Raw genomic sequence first — 22,461 nt, 5'->3', positions numbered from 1 at the left:
AAGTGTTGGGAACTATAGGTCAAGCAGGATCTGTGGAGACAGAAACAGAATTAATGTTTCATGTCAATGGCCTTTCATCGGAATGTTTTTGACAAAATGTCATGAGCCTGAAATGTGACCTCTTTCTTTCTGCACACAATCTGGCTGACATACTGAGTGTTTTTCTACTGTTTTCTATTTTTAATGCAGGAAATATCATCTGTAGTTTTTGTGCAAATAAACTACCCTAATCTTCCATTTGTGTAGGACTGCAGTTTGTATGGTTTAAATAAATCAAAGTATATTGCACGCAGTCTTGTTTGCTTTCATTAGTAATGCTCTACAGTATGTAATAGAGCTGCATCATTGCTCTACATCATTATACAGGCCCTCACGTATAAGGAGGTAATTGTACTTGCGTAGATGCACCTGCTAGAAGCAATAGGGCTGTGTGGTGACAGCTAATTGGCATTTCTGTTTTTACAGGCACAGCTACAAGTAAAAAAGTTAGACGACATGCTGGAGAAAATGAAGCTAGAAGCCCAAAACACAGAACAGGTACTTTTTTTCTCATTCACTCCATGAGAGTGGCAGCAGACCATTCAACCACTTGGTCCTGCTCAGCCTTCAATTGATCATGAATGACCTGTACCTGAACTCCTGTTCACCACTGCTCCACGTCCTGCTATGTCCTCACCAAATAAAAGTCTTTCAAGTTTGTCTTGAGAGCTGCACTTGATACCCGCCTCAGACTCCAATGCCTTTCGGAGGAGAAATTTCAAATTTCCACTACCCTTTATGCTTCATAATTTCAGCTCACATCCTTAGTTCTTGAGTCCCCCATCAGAAGTACTTTGTATTTTAGAGTCAACGACTCTTCCAACCTTGAAGATCTTGACTCTTTATCTAGGAACTGGTCTACATGCACAAATTGGCACCAGATGCCTTATTTAAGGACACATTAAATCATTATGGCCAGACTTGATCACATTCTTTCCAATATCCACATTCCCCTTTCAACAGCGTCACTTCATCAGCTGTGGTGGATAAGAAACTTCATTGAATAATTCTGCTATCATTAAATCTCTGTTTTTGCCCCAGATGAAGGATCGTGTTGTTGAATTGGAGGTACAGCTACAGCACCAATTAGAATCTGCAGACTCAGTGTGTCAGAAATACTCAGTAGAAGTAAAAGAGGTGGGTCTCCATAATTTCCTCTAAGTTTAGTGAATTTGTAACAGACTGTACATTAACGGGTTCAATAGAAGTAACTCACAATGGAAACCATTGGCCTGGGCTCCCTCAGCCGTGTCTCAGGGACACTCGGCTTGTACGCTGGGGCTCTCGGTTTATGCGTCATTCAGGCTGTGATGAGCTAACGGTTATGAATCTTTGAAAATGTCTACCCCAACGGTTTGTGGTTACACTGTCTTTGCATATATTCAGGACTGAAATAAACAGATTTTTGATCTTGGAATTAAGGGATAACGGGAGCAGGTGAGGAAGTGGGGTTGAACCTGAAGATCAGCCATAATTGTGAGGAATGGCAGAGCAGCTTTGAGGGTCGCGTAGTCTACCCCTGGCCCTGTTTTCTGTGTTTCTATGCACACCAGGAACCCTCAGATTGCACATGATTAGCAACATTAGTCCCATTGATTCCAGTGCTCTACTCTGCAAAGAACACGGCTGTATCGACTGTTCACAGCTACCCACCACTGAAGTTAATAAATCTTCAGAAAGAAAACAGGACTACAATGACTGCAATTCTCAAATTAAAATGGGAAATGCAGCAGCACGTGGCCACCAATTATAGCTAAAGGCCCAGTTTACACACCCAAAAACCGCAACTTGTTTTATATTCTTTGTTGATCTGCCAACTATGGTGATTTTTCACCGTTTGTTTTTTGAGTTACATAGTTCAAGAACCATGTGCTTTCATTTTAGACCGAGTAAAAACACATTTCAAACCCAAACTTTGTTACCCAGTTTTCACTACTCTATCATTGACTTCCATCTCTCTCCTTTGCTGAGATCAACCTCAGTGTTGTAATGCTGGAGTCAGCCTAAACAAGCCAGGCACCAATCTTCTAACCCTCTTTGTACAGGAAGTTCTACCCTTGAGAGATGCGAACCAATCTGATTGCTAGCAAGGGGTTCCCTGGGAAGACCATAGTTTCAGTGTCTTCTAAGACTCGGACCTTTTTAGGCATGAAGGGACCTGGGTGAGAGGCGAGGCAGTAGGTTTTATGATGCTGTAAGGCACAGGGTGGAGGTGGGGTAACTCCCTGGGGAGGGGTGCTCCTGGCATGGACAGGGCAGCTACAAAAACGCAACCCCCTTCCTGTCTACCTTTTTAACAAATTAATTAAATAGTAGCCTAATGTATTAGGGCAACCAATGCAGACCGAGAGCCTAAAGTGGGTGCATTTTACTTCCTTTATACTTTGAGGACTGAGTCAGCAGCAGATGGGAATGTCGTGGGCCGGCAAAGTGATTTTATTCAACCTGCCCCTCCTGCCAAAAACATGTAACATCAAGCCTCAAGGATGACAGAGTCCAGCTTCACCTTTTCCTGGGTCTGACTGCCATCCAAGGGGTTTCAATCAGCTGACTTAGCACAAAGTGAGAGAGTTTGTGATTTGTCATTGACTTAATGGAGTGTAATTGCAAGGAGATACTTCAGAAATCTAGAAATATAGAAGCAGGCAGAGAGTATTTTCGCAAGCCTGCCCTACCATCAGGTAGATTGTACCTTGATCTATATGTCAGTCTCCCATATCCACTTGTTCTCCATGTCCCCTGAAATCCTTAGCCCAGCAAACATGTCTTATAGGTCTTAAAAGTTGCAGTTAATCCTGCCAGTAAGCCATTTGAGGAAGGGTTTTCCAGATTCCACTACTACTCTTTGTGAAATAGAATTTCTTGATGGGACTAATGAATGACCACAGCTATACCAAACCAAAGATAACAGTGTGGAGCTGGTTGAACACCCTAGCCAAGCAGCATGAGAGGAGCAGGAAAGTTGACGTTTTGGGCCGAGACCCTTCTTCAGAAAACCCAACCCCATTTTTGATCTTTGTGCAACTTTTCTCAAGGTGATCAAATTTAGCAATTGATGTGTAATTTTCCATAATGGCTAGCAATGAAGACTTTGAGTGGCTGTTCTAAGATACTGCAGCAATGAAGTCTCCTCGACACTCTGAACATTCCACATGGTGCTTGGTAAATTCTACATATTTGTTATTTATGAAAGATTTAGTACTCATGGATAGTGAAGGGTTTGAGTCCTGTTATGCCATTAGGATTTCTTTAGTGGTAGGGTAGACAGACAGTTCCACTGCCCCTTAATGCTGTAAGGAACAGTCTCACTTCTGGCAGTATTGATGGGTTAGTACATAGTTGTGCCTGATGGTTACTAGTCTGTGCAGTCACTGTAACCAATGCATATGGGCATCAATGGTCAAGCTCTTCTCTGAGACAGGAGTACAGTTAAACTAGAATGGAAAGAAAGAAATGGTTGCCTTTACACGGTGCCTTTCATAATGTTAGAAACTTCCAGGTAACTTTACAACCAGTAGAATATAATTTTGAATGCAGCCATTCTTGTTAATGTAGGGATCTCTGCTGCAAATTTGTGCATAGTGAACTCTTACAAACGTCAATGTAATAATGATCAGATAATTGTTTTTCCTGATGCCTAACGGATAAATATTGGCTGGGGCATTGGCGAGAACTCTCTTGTTCTTCTTCAGAAAGCACCACCAGATCTTTAATGATTACTTGAGAGGAGAGATGAGATTTCTGCTTATTATTCAAAAAATGAGACCTTTGACAGTGTAATGCTCCCTTAGCACTGCACTGCAGTGGACTATCATACTAGATTGTGATTATGGGTTTAATTTTTCCTGATCGAGGAGATGGGATTTGAAGCAGCAGCCAGGAAAGTAAAAGGGATCTGCATCTCGTAATTCCACTTATACGGGGTTTACCCGAGGTGGGCAGGGAAGAAAATAGACAGTCCATTTGTCGGAGGTGAGGAACCAGTGAGGGCACTTATGAGCCTTACTAGGAGCGTCTTCCATTGGGGTACTGTAGTAGGCATGGCAGCACTTTAACTAGTTTTCACTAGATGTTTCACTTCAGGGAACGGGGACATCTTCACCTTGAAGTGCCTTGAAGCCCTCACCTCTATCAGCAGTGTCCATCTCTCCATGTCAGACTGCCAACTGCCCACAGCCTTGGTTGTACTGACCAGCTTGCCTGCCATCCCTAATTGGACAGGGCTCCACATTGACTGATTGCCACCAGGGCCACCAGATCTACAATCCAGTTCTGTGTCCCTGGACAGGGCTAGAATTCACAGCCTTCTAACTGATATTTGACAGTGACATTTGCTGAGCCACAGCTGCATCTAAACCATCCTGTACTGTTATAAAATCTGTAGAGTTTCAGTGGACCACGTGTGCTTTAGGAAGTGACTTTCTACCAGCCTGGAGTGAACTGCACTTGGGTAAAGCCTGTGTATTGCAGGACCAAGTGCAGGTCTCTTGTCGTGAATGGAGTAAATATCAAATTGCTGACCACATTCCCAAATTTGCAGCAGCTAGTGTGTGGAAACACTCAAAGCCTTTCCAATCTGTTGCATAACTGGACTACACGATGTGAGTACAGCCACTCTGGTAAATCCTGTGGAAATATTACCAAGAGTCTCAATTCCATTTTTACCCTTTTGTATTATTAAACATTTGTCCTTAGAATATTATAAAGAAGGAGTACTTACAAAATAAGTAATATGATTTGGACCATTTTGAAATAATGTTTTTAATTTTAAGTTGTGAGGAGAAGATGTAAAAGCAAGCCTGTATTTGTTAAGTGTTCTAATAAGGTGTTGTTTCTGTGTACCAAGTGTTGCATTGCTGCATATTTGGTGATGCTATCTGATGGTGAGGATGGCCAGCATCGGGTGGTTTTACTAGTCCTACTAAACCTGATGTTACAGCTGAAAGACCGGTGTGATGTTTAACACAAAGCTTCAAGTCAGCAGTAAATATGTGCTGTAACCCTGGTGTTAAATGAGGTCTGGAGCTGACCTATTATGCTACCTTGTGATGAACTGAAGTTTACAATTTGTTCTTTTTCTGTCCTTTTGCAGTTGAGCGAGCTCCTAAATGATGCACAAAGCCAGCTTGAAATAGCCAATAAAGAGGTACAGAAACACAGTGAGGAGCTTTCACAGGTAATTTATTTTGCAGCAGCACTTTCACCGATCATTCGCTGAATTAAATTTTCAATCTTGCAACATGCATTTCAACTCAGCTGAAGGATACTTCTGACATGATAAGATGGGTGTAACTTCTGCTGAGTGCAGTTAGGGGGATGTAACATGAGCAAAACAGGCAATTGAAGCATTTCTGCTCAGCAGTCTGGCGATCTCCCAGGAGTTAGTATATTCAGAATCTGAAAGTTCTTACGGTATTTCAATCAGGAATCTGTGCAGGATTTGACTTACTGATAACTTGGATCCTATTCTTCTGTAGCTATATCCCTGTATAGTATTGACTGTGCTGTGATCATGTGCATCTTGTGGGGTGGAGTAACATTTAAATACTCCTTGAAATCATTTATTTCCATCTGACCACTGTTGGGTAATAAATGTTATTTTTGGAATCATAATGGTAGCCAGATCCCAGGGAATAATCTTGTTGCTGCACTGTGATTGCTTTTTTGTAGGTATTTTTAATGGGGGCCATGGTTGTCCAGAGAATTTTCAATCAGGTGGTTTTGTGTGGTATGGTTGATTTAGTTTCTACTTTAGTTACTCACCAATCAGAAAAGGGAAAAAAAAGAGCAGCTGTCAAGAAAAGTTGGCCAAATTTGCACCCAGACTTGGATGGACCAGCAAAGTTACAACTTTTTGTGTTAAAAAGCTATAACAGATATCTTAAACAACTGACCAGTTATTAATTGACGAGATTTTTAAGGGAGTTTCAAGATCATCTGATGAGATGACCAGTGATTATGGAGTTGATGCTCTATCCACCTTACAGACCAGGTCAGATTTCTGGCTTCTACTTTGGATTTGACCAACTCTCGTAGGGGCGTAGTTCAGATTGCTAGCAGCAGTACACTGCCCAATGCACAGTTCTTCCTGTGAGAGTCTTTGCAGCCTATTCACCCACAATGACTCAATTCCTTTTTCTTCTCCTCCTCCTTGAGCTGCTGAAACCACTCAGATGAACAAACCAATCTCACACCTTGGAGCAGCACTGCTTGCAACTGGTTTCCATGTTGCATTGAAATGCCAGACTGCCAAATAGCAAAAACAAAGTAAATAATTCCTCTCATGATCTGTGGAATTAGAAAGTCAATGTTGTCTTGAAATGGAATGCAGCAACAAATTTACTTGGAGAAGGCAATATTGACCAGATTTTTTTTTTAATATTGTTGGTTGAGAGATTGAATACTTAGAGCCGCTGCAAAGGATCTTTAACATTCATCTGAAAAGGCATATGGGTTCTTGACTTAACATTCCATCTAAAGGTAGAACCACCAACAGAGCAGCATTCCCTTAGAACTGTGCTAGTGGTTTTTGTCTGGATTTTGTGTTCAAGTCTTTGGTTGTTGGGCTTGAGTCCACAACCTTCGGACTCAACCAAAAGTGCTAACCACTGAACCTGGGCCGACACCATTGAATATCAAAGGACATCATTAAACTCTGGTGATAGCCATTGAACTAAGTAATATAAATGGACACAAAGGGGCCTTCTCGCAGCAAAGTGGTGGTGTCCCTAAAAAATATAAATTTTAAAGTGGAGATAGCAAAGACTGCAGATGCTGGAAGTCAGAGTCGATAAAGCGTGGAGTTGGAGGAACACAGAAGGTCAGACAGCATCAGAGGAGCAGGAAAGTTGGCATTTTGGGCCAGGCCCCTTCTTCAGAAGCCTAATCCCGATGAAGAATCCTGACCTGAAACATTGACTTTGCTCCTCTAGTGCTGTCTGACCTGCTGTGCTCCTCCAGCTCCGCACTTAGCTGCTTTAAAACTTAGAGTTGGTAGTCTTGTGGCACAATGGTACTATCCCTATTCCCAGACTGGGAAGTCCAGGTCCAAATCCCACCATCTCCAGAGGTGTGTGATTGCAACTCTGAACAGTTTGATAAAAATACTTCGGGACCTCTGATGGCAGAGTGTCTCTACCCCTGGACTGAGATGGCCCAGGTTCAAGTCCCACCTGCCCCTGAGGTGTGTAATAGCAGCTCTGAACAGTTTGATTTGAAAGAAATGGTGAAATAAAAAATGTAAGTAGACACGGTCCACGAAGACATTCAAAACTCAACTACTTGGTTTCCACCTAAAAATGTGGAATCAGGATTTGTGGTGAGGTGGTGGTTGGTGGGCATTGACCACAGCAGCCCCTTTGCTTCCCAAGGCCTGCCTGACTTTATATTTGGAATCATGTTCCAGCTGGTGAGGTTTATTAGTGATGCCTGTTAGGTCTTCATTAGCAGCCAGTTTCTGTTCAAGGTAGGTTCAAAACCAACTTTGGCTCAGAGCCCCCAATTTGGTAGCACCTTGAGGGCTGGAGCATGTGCTCCATCACCTTTAATGGGCAATTTTGAAACCGGTCACATTTCTCCCTATTCTAAATATGCATTTCTGGAAAACTGCGGGTAACTGTCAGACTGGAATCGACTTGCCATGAATGGGTTGGGCTTAATGTTCTTTTCTTCAACATTACAGCAACACCTGGTTTTTTTGGCCTCTGCTTATGTTCAATACACATTTAAACTTGATTGAAAAAAGCTTAACATATTCTCTGTTGTGTTTTAGTGCGGGTGGGAAGGATGAGAGTTCATTATTTAATGAGTGTACTTTTGTGCATTTTAAGTGAGTTTTAATCTCCTCACTGTAGGTGAGGCAGCGACTGTCTACAATGGAGACCCATATGCGTGATGGAGAGTTGGCTGAATCGTTGTCTGAGCAAGTTGACCCTGCCAAGGTTAGGGTGATGAGGCGCTTATGCATGTCTGGAGAAAGCATGTTGGTCTGTAATGTTGATCAGTAACACCTTATGCCTCTTTAATGTCACTGTATGGTGTACACCCATTCTCTGTGGTAACTATTCCTACAAGACCTGAATCTCCGTTCATGCCCATTATCTAATATTTCCCTGAGCAGCATGACTCCTGATCATTTTCATCATCTAAACTTCAAATATTTGTTCCACCTCCAACTTTTCATCTGTTAGTTGATTGCCTTTAATTCAACATCTGCAGTGAAAAAAAAACACTTCTTTATGTTTTGTTTAGTTTAAAACCCAGTTGGAAGAAACTGTGATCAGTCAGCAGATACAAAGACAGCAGCTGGCTGAAGAATTTGAAAAGGTACAGAATATTTTTTAAGAACAAAATGCCCTCATTTTTATTTACTTATTTTTCCGGTATGGTAAATAATTCCTTGCTGTCTGGTTGCCTGGACTAGACATCTCTGCAGTTGGTGGAGAGACAAGCCGAGAAGGGATTGCTTGCTCTGTGACTTTCAACAGTGTGCATGCCTGTTCAGCAAGATATTTGAGGGACCCAGTTTATTCTCCCCTTTTCCCCTCCCCACTGATGGAGGGTCATCATGGCCATTTACTGGTCATGAATCTGGAAATTATTGAAGCTGAGATCATGCCTAATGCTATAGTACTCGCAAAGACCCATTTGATTGCACTCCACTTGTTAAGTAGCTGTCAGCCATTCCCTTGGCACGCTGAGATGTCTTATGAGCGCATTGATATACTGATCAATTAATCATAAGTTTAGTTACTGTGTGTTGGCATTGAATGAAGTCAGCAAGTCCTTGCATTCATACAGGGTTTTAACATAGTAAAGTATCCTGAAATATTTCACAGGAGCTCAATCAGGCAAAGAAAGGGACTTGAAGGAGAATGGCACATAGTGATAGACTAGTAATCCAGCGATTCATATTAATACTCCAGCTACTACAGGAATTTAAGCTAAACTTAATATAAATCTGGAATTAAAATTTGATCAGAAAATCACTACACTGTCATAAATCTGTCTGGGTCACTAATGTTCTTCAAGGATATCTACCAACCTTACTTCTTCTGGCCTAGGTGTGAATACAGATACACAGTAATGAAGGTTTGACTCGTAATTGCTGACTGAAGTGCCATGCAGTTGTACCAAGCTACTACAGAAAGGGCAAATAAGAATAAAATTGGATGAGCTATCCAGCATCCACCTAAGCACCAGATATGACAAAGACGCACGCTGTCTGGTCAACCATACAGTGTCCTTCACTTTAATGTTTGGGAATATTTTTCTCAAAGTGCAAGCCCTGCTCAACAGATTAGCCAGGCAATAGCTTGATAGTCATACTCAACAAATTACACCTTCTACCCCAGGGCCACTCCGGACAATTGTAGCTGTTCAACTCCTGCACTGTTAAGAGGCCAGCTTATTCTGAACAGAAGCGTGGATCAACGTAGACTTAATATTTTGAGATCCCCTGTTGTGGAATGGATGATTTTCTGTGTCATGTAGTATTTAATATTCTGGTCTAATGCTGAATTTTTTTCTTCCTTACATCATGTACTTTCTTACCATCTCACCGCTGCTTTTTGAAGATCCTAACTCATAGCAGGAATTCAGAGGTTCTTATTGCCATTCTGTAGCTTGCCCAACTGGCTGGTTTTGACATTCTGAGGCCATTTGATCATGGGATGCGTCACAGGCCGTGTCAGATTTGAGCAGTCTGAACAGAATGCAGTTTTCAGTTGGCCAGTCTTGGCAAGCAGAAATCCTGGTTCACCATTCCCCTGCCTTCCCAAGCATAAGAACACTCCCACCGATCAAAGTGCTTTCACTTGTGTGTAGCAGATCTTATAACAGTGGTTTCTAACTAAAGTCTGTACACCTTATATTAGGCCTGGAGATCTGCACTAAACTTACAGGAAGAGTTGGAAAAGTTGAGAGCAGCTGGGGACAGTGTCACCTGTGCCGGAGAGGATATCGTTCAACTAAAGGTAATCTTGTCGCATTTGTACTTTATGTTCTACATGTGCACTAACGATATATCTCATTCTTTCTGCAAAAAGAGTTACCTATCAGTGTCACTTTGGTACAACGCATACTGAATAAGTCGCTTAAGTGCTGTTCAAAGTGAGGCCATATTGTGACTTTACAACTGTTTAACCCATATTAAGTTTCTGGCCATCATGGTCCAATGCTGAATTTTTTTTCTTCCTTACATCATGTACTTTCTTACCATCTCATCGCTGCTTTTTGAAGATCCTAACTCATAGCAGGAATTCAGAGGTTCTTATTGCCATTCTGTAGCTTGCCCAACTGGCTGGTTTTGACATTCTGAGGCCATTTGATCATGGGATGCGTCACAGGCCGTGTCAGATTTGAGCAGTCTGAACAGAATGCAGTTTTCAGTTGGCCAGTCATTGCGAGCAGAAATCCTGGTTCACTGTTCCCCTGCCTTCCCAGCATAGGAACACTCCCACCGATTGAAGTGCTGTTATGGGAGCCCCGTCATCACAGTTACAAGGGAAGCCCAATCACAACCAGCTGCTCAGGACAAAAAAAAACAAGCTGCTTCCAGTAAACTTGAATATGAATTATTAGATTGTTACAAAAACCTGATTGGCTCATTAATATCTATTAAGGATGAAATCCTGCTAATCGTACCCAGTCTGAACTATATGTGACTCCAGTTTCAGCTCAGTGTAGTTCGCCATTATCTGTCCCTTGATGTGGCTTAGTGTTCTGCTTTGTTCTCTAGCCTATTAGGTGCAGTAGTTCAAACAGCCTACCATTTTCTCAGGATAAGAAGCAATGGGGACTCAGTAGGCTTTGCTGGTATTGCTTATATCCTGAGAATGAATAGTAAAACAAAAATACAGCTAGATTTTACAAACATTTGGCTCATCCAGTGGCATATTGAACAAAGCCATTACCAGTTATGCAAATGTTGGAAGCTCACGTTTATATTTAGATTTTCAGCCTCTTTGGTATTTTGTTTTGTTCTACAAAAAGTATAAGGCTGCAATTCGGTCTTGGAGTCAAGCATCTGTTTAAAATTATCTAGTTTGTATTTCCTATCACTGTTCACACCAGCCAAGTAGCAGGCATTGACCATCTCCATGAAGGGAAAATCGAAGCACCACCCCACGACATTCACTGGCAGTATGTTATGACTGTGACAGGAAGAGTATACTGGAAATCAAGCTCCTTGATTCTAAGAGGCATCACAAATGTGAAATTGACCAACTTAATGTCTAGAATAATTAATTTGCTTCACTTTGACCACACCCCAGGTGAAAGAAATGTACACCAGGTTTCATCAATGAACAAGAAAACAAAAATGTATCTATAGTATAATAAACAAACCCATCCTTTTACAAGTGGAAATATGGCTATTAATGTAAAATAAGCAACCCGCTCTTATTGTCCAAACATATACATATTCATTCACAAATAGAATTGACAACTTTGCAAAAATATTCTGGTTAGAAAACTATAGACTAAAAATGACCAAGTTCTATGCTTTAACAATCCATACCATAAGAGATGAAGTGACGTGACTTTCTCACTTTCTTCAGTTTTTGGTGATAATGTCATGGTTTTGTTGAGTGCAGTAACCAGTGGTTGTTCAGTAGCCAATCCATTGGACCTCGGTCTTTTGCTTGAGTTAGAAATTCTTCTTTTCAGAGTCTTTTAGTGCTGATTTTTTTCCACTCACAGATGGGGAAGAGAGACAGAGCTGACTTGGCTTGCAAGCTTCTGAAGAGTACAACTGCTCTCAGAAACTACTTAAAACCAAACAGAGTTGTCACAGGGCAGTTCTTTTCCATCCAGAGCTTGGTGCCAGTTAGTCTCATGAAAGTATCAAACCCACCTTCTCCAAAAAGTATATCTTGTTGTGTAATCATTAAGTAAACACCACACTCTTCACTTCTGCTTTCTTTTGTAAGAAAATAATAGTCTATTCTCTGCAACACGGCTGTTTCCAAACTTCAAATTTTCAGTTATATTTCAAAATAAAACTTTTGGACCTTACAATTACCATCATCAAATCCCACGCTATCAATACCTTGGGGTTTCTATTTACAAAAACGGAACTGGATGAACCATGTTATTAGTGTGGCCACAAGATCAGGCCAGAGGGTAAGAATTCTGAGGCAAGTATCTCACCACCTGACACTTCAAAGCCTATCTGCATTTTGCAATGTACAATTTGGGTGTGTAATGCAATACTCCCCACTTGCCTGAATGAGTGCAGCTCCAGTAAGGCTCCAGAAGGTCAGCACCATGCAGAACACATTAGTTCATTTTGACTGGCACCCCACTCGCTGCTTTCACCATTCACTGTCTCCACAGCAGTGTGTACCATATTCACGATGCACTGCAGGAACTCCAAGAATCCTTTGTTAGCACCTCCAAACCCACAAAGATGGCAGCAGAGTGGGACCCTTCAACTGGAGCTCCTCTACTGTGCTTGTACTTTTTCTTCGTTTTTCTTTTTTCTTGAGTCTCCTTTTCAAACTTCTAACTTTTCAAACCTACTCGGAGGGAAATGGCGGAGGGCAAGTCCCGGAGGGTGGGGCAGGGGGGCAAGTCTAGGACCGATGGGTGGGGCGGGAGGCGAAGCCGGGGCTGGAGGGTGGGGCGAGGAGGGTGAGTTCCGGTACCGGAGGCTGGGGAGGGGAGGACGAGTCCCTGGAACTCCCTCCCTAAAAGCATCATGCATGTGCGCATCATGAACTTCACTGGTTGAAGAAGACATCTCACCACCACCTTTTATCAGGCATTGAGGGTTGGGAAGCACATTCTCACCATGCCAGCGACCCCACATGCCATGAAAGAATACATTTTTAAAAAGTGCCTCAGTCACTGCTGTTTGTTATTTGAGTTTTGCCTGTTCTTCTGTCTGTTTCTGTGAGCTAAAGGATTGAGATTCTTCCTTCATTGAATGGAGGCCCATTTCAGTTGACCCATTCATCATCTCACTTTGGGAAAAGCAGTGTAGGCTTTCATGAGTGTGCAGAAAACATGAACCAGAATGTTAGCGTACTAGGGCTGAGGGACTTTAGGTGTGTGCGTTGTTTTCCTTAAAGCCGAACAAACTAAAAGGCAATTAATTTGCGGTATTTGAATTCATGAATCATCTCAAAAGAATAAGTACAAAGTTGCTTCCAGTTAGAAAAGGGTTAGTACCCAGAGGACGTGGATTTTAGCTGATCTGCCAAAAAAAAGTGACATTGAAGAAATGTTTTTAATGCAACAATTTTGTGGTCCAGAATGCACTGTCTGTTTAAAAAGAGGTGAAAGCAGATCTAATAGCGAATTACAAAAGAGAATTCAATAAATACCTATTGTGAAAAAAAATTGTTGGGCTAAAGTTAAAGAGAAAGTTAAATTAATTGTGGATATTTTCTAATCAGCTTGCTCGGAGATATTATTACACCTTTGGGGTGGGTGGAACGTGAACCGGGGCTTCCTGTCTTAGAGGCAGCGACACTATTGTTGTGCCACAAGAACACTTGGAGATAATTGTATAGCTCTACCGAAGCGCCAGCAGAGGTGTGATAGATCAAATGACGACCTGTGCTTTCTCATCCTACAATTGTGAAGCATCACCTACAGTCAGACTAGGAATATACATGCTGTTAGTCATAGCAGCTATAGGAGTTGCAGTGTGACATGGAGTACACAGTTGAACACATGATCTTAAAGTTTAAATTTTATATGTGTACGAGGCTTTCTTTGTTTTCATTTTCTTCCCTGATATCCTGAGTCCATCAACTCGAGTCAGAGAACAGGTGCATGAATTCCTCCGAAATCGTAGTTCAACGAGTGTTCACAGAATGGCTGTGCAGGAGGCACCAATACAGCTAAGCTGCTCTTGCTTTTGATTGATATCTGCATATATTTGGGCATTGGGAGCACAGAAACAGGAGGCGGCTTCGGTGCCTGTCGGCCTGTTGCACCTTTCGTATTGATCATGTCCGACAGGTCTCGCGGACATGAAACATTTAGCGTCCATGTTTATGCCATTGGCATCTCACTACTGACATTAACACATCCAGCCGTGCCTCCGTGTATTAGCCACAAGATTTGGACACCCCCACAAAAGACACCTGAGATCCATCGTGAGAACTTAATAGCACAAACACCGAGGTCCTTCAATGTGTTGGGCTTAACAGCATGGAGACCATCCTCAAAAATTCCGCTTAGATGAGTTAAGATGATTGACGAAGCAGGTCTTCACTAGGGAACTGTCTCAGAGAAAATGACATCAAAGTCATTGAGTAAAAATGTTGGGATCTAAGATAGAGTCTTGTGAAGCTTTACAGTGCAGTTGACTGGCCCATACGGAGCCATGTTTAAACATGAAATCTGTTTAGTATATTTTGAGCAGCATTTATGCCAAACTCAGAGGTGGTGCAGCTGCATAAATACCTTCAAACACCAATGGCAAGAGCATGAACTGTGAACATCTGTGCCGATCCTGTATCATACTGTTCAGTCATGAGAAGACTCACAGAAGACAGCGATATAATTTACAACCTCGACGTTCCGGAACAACGAGGAGTGTGTTTTAACACACGTCAACCAGCTCATAATCTCAAATTTCTTTTCAAATTCTTTCATAGCTCCTTGCTTGTCCAATTCTCTGCAACCATTCCCGAGTCTACAGCCCATTCTTGATTTTTCTGATCTTTTGCATACCTCCTATCTTTGCTCCATCATTAATGGCTATACCTCTGATGCCTCACGTCTGCAGTCTCGGCTTCCATCCCTAAACATATCACGTTTCTCCTCTATAAGGTCCTTCTTAAAACCCACTATTATTACCTGGATTTTAATTGCCCTGCTTCATCAAAACATCCATTTTTCAGTTTCGTCCTTCTGAAACCTTTTGGATAACTTTTAATTTCAGTTCTAAAGATGCTATAAATACAGATTGTTATTGATAAATGGTACAGTTAGGAAGTTTGTAAGATTATATTTTGGAAATGTCACTAATTAAAAGTAAATAAAGGGAATTGTGTGACCTCTTTCATAGTTTGCTGACAGTAAGCTTGAGTATTTTAATTGTTAGAGATCAAAAGAAGGCTTAAATTGTTTTCCTGCAGAGGTGCGAACTATTTACTTGAAAACAAGATCAGCAGTCTCTGAATTTATGATGAGTCTCCCAAAGTCCCAAAAAGGCATTAAAGGTCCTGGAATGTAAATAGATTTTCTGTAAATTCTCTGTTTTGCTTCTTGGCTGAAAGGAAGTTGAGATCAATTAGTTAATAAGCATTTTACCTAAACACAAGGCCCCAGTGTATTTCACATTGTCAGGGAAAGAGGCAGAGAAAGCATTTTTGAGATCAACTTTTCGGCTTCCTTGCAAGTGAATGAACATGACAGATAGTTTCTGCATACCCAACCAAGAGAAAGGTTACTTGGAATCTTGAGCTATCACAGCCAAATGCAGGAGGGAGGCAGTCTGGACTTAGAGCAACCCTGACTTGGTTGTGGAAAACTGAATCAGCAGAATAAACTTTGCTGCTGGATTTGGATTCAAGGAGCTCTCTGTAATCCTTGTTATCTCAGATTCTCCATCTGCAGTTCGTACTATCTCTGAAGTTGTCTGGAGACAGTTATTTGAAGTGAGATACTGGAACCCTTTGGAAACTGGGAACAAATGTGGAATGTTTTCTAAAAGGACTAATTATGTGGAGAGTGCAACAGATGATAAGTATAAAACAGGAATATCACCTTAAAATACCATTGACTTAGAAATTAAAATAGTGTTTAATTACAAACAAAAATAGAAATTGCTAGAAAAGCTCAGTAGGTCTGGGAGAGAAGTAAGAATTAATGTTTCGGGTCCAGTGCCCCTTCCTCAAAACTTCTCATTCTAAGCAAGAGTCCCTCAACCAGAAACATTAACTCTGATTTCTGTCCATACATGCTGCCAGACCTGCTGAGCTTTTCAAGCAACTTCTGTTTTTGTTTCTGATTTACAGCATCCACAATTCTTCCGGTTTTCATATAGATTTTAATTAATAGTTTTTTTTCTTTATGTAGCATTCTTTTGTCTACTAACTGGAAGTTCTCCTTTTTATGGAGATTATGATATGGTATTAAAATCATCATGTTTAAACTTACAGGAAAGACTTAACAAGGAAAAGAAAATGACCAAGAACTTGAGTGAAGCTGCTGCAAAACTCCAGCAGATGCTGAAGGCTACCCAGGAACAACTTAACAAGGAAAAAGAAACTGTTGTGAAGCTACAAACACAGAGACAGGAAAAGGTACATTTACAAACATTGACAGAAAACAGTTGTATAATTTTAGCTGCTGACAATTTTTTGTCAAAAGTTTTTTTTCCCTCCCAATCTGTATCTCTCTCCCTTTCTCCTTCTGTTTCCTATGTACAAACCACGTACGTCTCCTATAAGCTGTGATTCTCTCTTTGGCATTTATCAGTCTTTACTCTTGTATGTGCAGACTCACTTAAAATATGTATCTGAAATAGTAGTTGCAACACTTACGAAGATGCCATTTTATGCAAGTCCATCATGGTGTTTGTTCCCGACATCACTTTGTGTCTTACTACATCTAGGTCTAGAAACATATTACATGAAGACCGCATATATGTGAAGGGCTACCCTGTATTCACACAAAAGCTTTAATTTGGGATGCTGCATCCAAGTAATAGGATTTTCATATTACAAAAAGCAATAAAGGCTCTTTGGAGTTAATGGGAACTACGGATGCTGAAGAATCTGAGATAAGAGTGTGGAGCTGGATGAACACAGTAGGCCAAGCAGCATCTTAGGAGCACAAAAGCTGACGTTTTGGGCCTAGACTCTTCATCAGAACAGGTCTTTTGTGCTCCTAAGATGCTGCTTGGCCTGCTGTGTTCATCCAGCTCCACAATTTGTTATCTAAGGTTCTTCGGAGTTCTAGTTGTGTAAAAACCAAAAGAACTGCGGATGCTGTGAATCAGGAACAAAAACAAAGTTGCTGGAAAAGCTCAGCAGGTCTGGCAGCATCTGTGGAGGAGGAAACAGAGTTAATGTTTCGGGTCTGATGGCCCTTCTTCAGAACTGATGGTGGCTGGGAAAACGTCAGTTTATATGCAGAAAATAGGGAGGTGGGTGGGGTAGGAGTTCTGAGGAAAAGTCACCAGACCTGAAACGTTAACTCTGTTTTTTGCCTCCACTGATGCTGCCAGACCTGCTGAGCTTTTCCAGCAACTTTGTTTTCGTTCCTGATTCACAGCATCCGCAGTTCTTTCGGTTTTTATTGACTGCCATCAGCCCTGGAGCTGTATCCCAGTATTCATGGCAACTTCCCATGCAATTGCAGGTGTAACACCTGCCTGTTTACCTTGTCTATTCTCACAATCCAGACACACCTTCAAGGTAAAGCAGCAATTCACCTGTTCTTCACTCAATCTAGTTTGCTGTATTCCCTATTCTCAGTGTGGTCTCCTCTATATTGGTAAGACAAAACACAGACTAGGGGACTGCTTTGCAGAACACCTACGTTCTATCCACAAAAATGACCCCGAGCTACCAGTCGCTTGCCACTTCAACACACCACCGTGTTACTACTTCAGAGACCCTATAACCTCTGGGTCTCAACATAGATTTCAAGAACTTTAGAGCCAGATTCCATCATTCCATGTTTTTTACCCACCCCAAGACGCAGCCTTTCCTGACGAAGGGCCCAGACCCAAAGCATCAGCTTTCTTGCTCCTCTAATGCTGCCTGGCCTGCTGTGTTCATCCAACTCTACACCTTGTTATCTCAGGCACCAGCATCGACAATTCCTACTATCTCTATCATAACATAGGTTGCTTTTAGCACAGTCACCCATTCTCACTCCTAGGCCCATTATCACATTATTTGGGTTATTTTTAGTGTGCATCACCCTTTCTCTCCTACTGTTAGCTCTTATTATCACTTATTCAGCTTTTCTTCTGTCGTGGCCTGCTTTCCATAATGTCCATGTTTACCTACCATTTTCAGATATCTCTCTCTCTGTGCTCCATCTCCACCTAACCACCCACTTCTCCCCTTCACTGGCTTCGTCTTCTACATACATACTACTTGTTCTCTGCTGCTAATAGTTCTGATGAAGTGTCACCAGACTTGAAATGTTAACTCTGCTTTCTTCTCACAGATACTGCCAGACCTGCTGAGTTTCACCAGCAATTTCTATTTTTGTTTTAGGTCTGCAGCATCCGCAGTTCTATGTCTTATTCACCCCAGTATTTATTGGATCCATGAAGCTACAGTTAGGTTTGGAATTGTTGTAATTGAGCCTGATTAACCTAAGTCTTACTCACCTATATATTGCACTGTGTTCTTTTATAGGAAGAGGAGAGGGCAGTGACGGAGGAAGGTATGAAGGAGGGGACATCCGTCTAAAGAGTCTACAGTTGCAGTGAACACTACTCGAACTTGCCAGATGCCTTACAGATATAATAGTTCTTATGCCATTCCTAAACTGTGTGCTCAGTATTGTACCGTAGTTAATTATGAACTGTTAGTGAGCCAGTCAAAAGTTTGAGTAAAGTTCCAGTCACCAGTTTTTTTAAAAAGCTTTTTTGACTTTTCTTCTCATTTTAAGACACATTACAACGAATGAGCTCTGACTGTGTCAGTGAGCTGAAATCTAGATGTCCACCTTGTATATGAAACAAAATGACCTGAATGCTCAGTTTACATGAAAAGGGAAGCAAATGTACTGTTGTGGGGAATGTACATTGAAATGTGCAATTATTATTATTTTTTTCTTCAAGGAAAAAATGAATAAGCAAGAGAAAAGGAGCAAGTGAAGTTTAGGTCTTTCAATGATTTTTATTCAGCTGTGAGGCAAACCTTGGCCAGTGACATGATTGGGTTGACAACAGAACAAGTTTTCACAACATTCTTTTTTTGTTTTTCTAAAGGTTGTCCTTACGACAAATAAAACATTGTAACCGCTGTTCACCGCCCTGTGTGATCTTTCCATTGGGAATATCAACGGATGAATTGGAGACCTGTATGCAGTTCAAATTGATGAAATGGTGGCTTCTCCAAATGTCCTCTTTTCCTAAGAATGCAGTCAGGGCTGTTTGGCCCTGACCTGGTATCTGTATTTGTGCATTTTGCCAATAGACAGGGCTGAACTGGATACCATGGATTATTACAGTTCATGAACCCAGTTATCATGTCTTTACTCTCACCCTGATTACTTCAGAAAACCTTTCTGACCTTACAGTCCAGTTCTACATCACAAAGTGCATTTATCAAATGATGTAAATAGGGAAGCTTCCTCAATATTAAAACACATAACAATGAAAATCAAAAGCTAAATTTATAAAATTAATGTTTTTGCACATGTTCCAGTCTGATCGTGAGGCTGAATATAAAGGATTGGGGAAGCAAGTGAAGAAAGAAGTAAGCATGTGAAAAGAAGGTATGAGAAGGGATTTAATACATGGAGGCGGAGGGAACGGCTGAGATCCTAAGTACTTTGCACTTGTCTTCACCAAAGAAGAAGATGCTACCAAAGTCACCATGGAAGAAGGGTTAGTTAATGCACTGGATGAACAAAAATCTCAGAAGCTACATGAAAGGCTGGCTATACTGAAAGTTGATAAGTCAACAGAACCAGACCAGATTTGTCTAAGCCCCAGAGGGATATCAAGGTGGGAATTAACAAGGCACTGGTTGCAATATTCCAATCCTCCTTAGACACACGGATACTTGGCAGAGACCTGGAGAAATCCTAATGTTGCACCTAGTTACATGACTCAAAACTAGTCAGTCTAACTTCAGTGATGAAAAAGCTTTTAGAAAGTAAACAAAAATAACAAATACTTCGTTGAATGCATATTAAGGAAAACCAGCAGATTTGTCAATGCAAATTGAATCCAATTTTGTTTTTTTTGGTGAGTTAATAAGCAGGGTTAATGTCAACGAAGATGATATGGTGTTCATGAACTGCCAAGATGTGTTTAATAAAATATCACAAAACAGATTTGTCAGCAAAATTAAAGACCATACAAAGAACAGGACGTGGTCCATTTTGATTTAACCCCTCCCTGTCTCCTTATCTCTCCCTGACCTCTGGTGTCTGCATTGCCCTTAACCAGTTTTGCACGTAAATTAAATTGGAAAACACAAATGATTTACTGGTTAATAGGTGAAAATCAGTACTGGCATTTGGTGGTGGAAAAAGCTTGTGAGCAATAGCACTTTCAGATATGAAAAAGAGTGAAGAAAGAAAAGGACAGTGGCAATGTCGATGCAGCATTGGTTGAGTGATAGGAAGCACAATAGCGATGAGTGCTCCTGAGATGCTGCTTGACCTGCTGTGTTCATCCAGCTCCACACTTTGTTATCTTGGATTCTCCAGCATCTGCAGTTCCCATTATCAGCGATGAGTAATTATTTTTTTCAGACTGGAGGAAGATTTTTGGTAGGTTCACAGTGGTTGGTTCTTGATTTACATTAATGGTTTAAACTTGGGTTTCCAGGGATATAATGAACTTTAAGGATGGTGATGGATCCTAGCAGACACCAGTGGGCTGCTAGAATGGGTGGATATTTAGCAGATGAAATTTGATGCAGGAAGTTGGGGTGGCATATTGGCTCAGTGGTTAACACTGCTGCCTTACAGCACCAGGGACTTGGGTTTGATTCCAGCCTTGGGTGACTGTGTGGAGTTTGCCCCCATGTCTGTGTGGGTTTCCACCAGGTGCTCTGGTTTCCTCCAACAGTCCAAAGATGTGTAGGCTAGGTGGATTAGCCGTGGGAAATGACGGGATAGGTTGGGGGTCTGGGTCGAATGCTCTTCCAAGAGTCAGTTTGGACCCGATGGACCCTATGACTTATTTCTGCACTGTATGAAGTTGTGAAATGGTAGAAGGAATATGGAGAGGCACTATAACATCTCCATAATTTCTAAAGGATTTAGAAGCAGAGGGACCTGGAAAGCTAGATTCTTTTGAAGCACACGAAACAAATAATTAACAATCCTTTGGAATGTGATGCTATAACTGACAAAGACGAATGGTACCATATTAATTTATGATGTCACTCTGGGCAGTGATGCAACGTTCCAGCCCCTGTGGTGCCCACTGGTTGTAGAAGGCCTCGAGAGTGCTCCTGGACACTGTATGCTCCCTCACACATGGGCATGAACACAAGCAATGGAAGAGAGCCTGGCAGTCAAACCAAACGACTTCCTAAAGTCCTGCTGCCTGGACCTGAACTAACGGCTAGTATCGCCAGACTCATGAGCAAACTAATTAGGGCCCATCTGATATGTTTGTCTCTCCCTGAACTTGTGAACTTGCAGTGAAAGATCAGGAGCATAGAGATGAAGTGCAACAAAACATTGAGCAGTGCAATTTCATACATCCTATGTTGACACAGGACACAGACTCCACAAGGCCGCAGGGCGTACCGTAACTTGGGACTAATAAACTGACAGCCTTCTTTGATTGGGATTGCTGCAAACAATACACTCCATACCCCAAAGGAGAAGGGAGGAGCAGGGAAGAAAAGAGGCTGCTTTCCCTAAAGGGAACCCCACGGCCCCTGAAAGCCGTCCCCTGCCCTTGCCTCCAATTCCATTGATCCCTAACACAGGAATCCTCCAAAAAAATGGACTTACCTTTTTGCTTGTCATGGTTTCCAGTGTCGTTCAGCCAGCAACCTCGCTATTTTGTTTCCACAATGTTCTTTTTTATTTCCTTTTCCTTGTGCGTGCGCTGGTGTGAGACACACAGTAAAAACAGCAGGTGTACAAATAACTTTATAAACACACCGATACCAGGAAAAACACCCATGTGACCAAAGAATCTGTATCAAGCAGAGCCCCGAGGGGCAATGCCTATGTGAAAGAAAAAGAAAAGGGGACGGTAGGGATCAAATCAAAATAGAGATGGTGGGGGAAATAGAGCACTCCACACCCCATGGTACCCACCCTTCCCAAAAGGCAATGACAGCACCAGCGCACACCATGTGCCCCTTCTCCAGGGACACCCAGGCACGGGGAGCCTAGCTATTGATGTGTCACTTGCAGCATCTCATTGAACAGCAGCTTCAGGCAGCATGGGATCTGATTGGTTGAGAAGCCCACTGCTCAACATTTAAATGCCAGATTGGTTGGTGGTTTTCTTGTTGGTGGCACTTTTTTGACCATGAAGACATCCATTTTAGTCAAAATCTCAGCCATTATGGCTGTCAGCTCGTTCGTTTTGCACTGGCCTCTGTACCGTGCATCCTCATTTAGCACAGAGGAAGGAGCAGGCAGCTTGTCACTGACTAGTCAAGGGGATGGGTAATTGTTGCACTGCACTGTGCTATGTCACTGTCACACATGTGCCAACAACTTATGCAGGAAACACACCACATGTGCTTCAATCAAATGACAATGGGAGAAAGTGAAAAGGGACAGTCACTA

General features: G+C 41.8%; 1 protein-coding gene across 2 annotated transcripts in view; it reads left to right on the top strand.

Annotated features, from left to right (window-relative positions):
• Window positions 1–20,060, top strand: part of LOC125454715 (ribosome-binding protein 1-like) — a 106,071-nt gene extending 86,011 nt beyond the window's left edge. For both annotated transcript variants that reach the window (XM_048535808.1, XM_048535807.1), the window contains 8 exons: window positions 466–537; window positions 1,081–1,176; window positions 5,132–5,215; window positions 7,893–7,979; window positions 8,290–8,364; window positions 9,915–10,013; window positions 16,161–16,304; window positions 18,378–20,060. In XM_048535808.1, the coding sequence (XP_048391765.1) occupies window positions 466–537; window positions 1,081–1,176; window positions 5,132–5,215; window positions 7,893–7,979; window positions 8,290–8,364; window positions 9,915–10,013; window positions 16,161–16,304; window positions 18,378–18,431 (711 nt within the window). In that variant the 3' untranslated portion in view covers window positions 18,432–20,060. The remainder of the gene's footprint in view (window positions 1–465; window positions 538–1,080; window positions 1,177–5,131; window positions 5,216–7,892; window positions 7,980–8,289; window positions 8,365–9,914; window positions 10,014–16,160; window positions 16,305–18,377) is intronic.
• The last annotated feature ends 2,401 nt before the right edge of the window (window positions 20,061–22,461 follow it).

Source organism: Stegostoma tigrinum, chromosome 9 (assembly GCF_030684315.1).
Source record: "Stegostoma tigrinum isolate sSteTig4 chromosome 9, sSteTig4.hap1, whole genome shotgun sequence".
Lineage (NCBI taxonomy): Eukaryota > Metazoa > Chordata > Chondrichthyes > Orectolobiformes > Stegostomatidae > Stegostoma > Stegostoma tigrinum.
The sequence above is the reverse complement of the archived record's forward strand: the minus strand, read 5'-3'. Positions and strand labels throughout refer to the sequence as shown.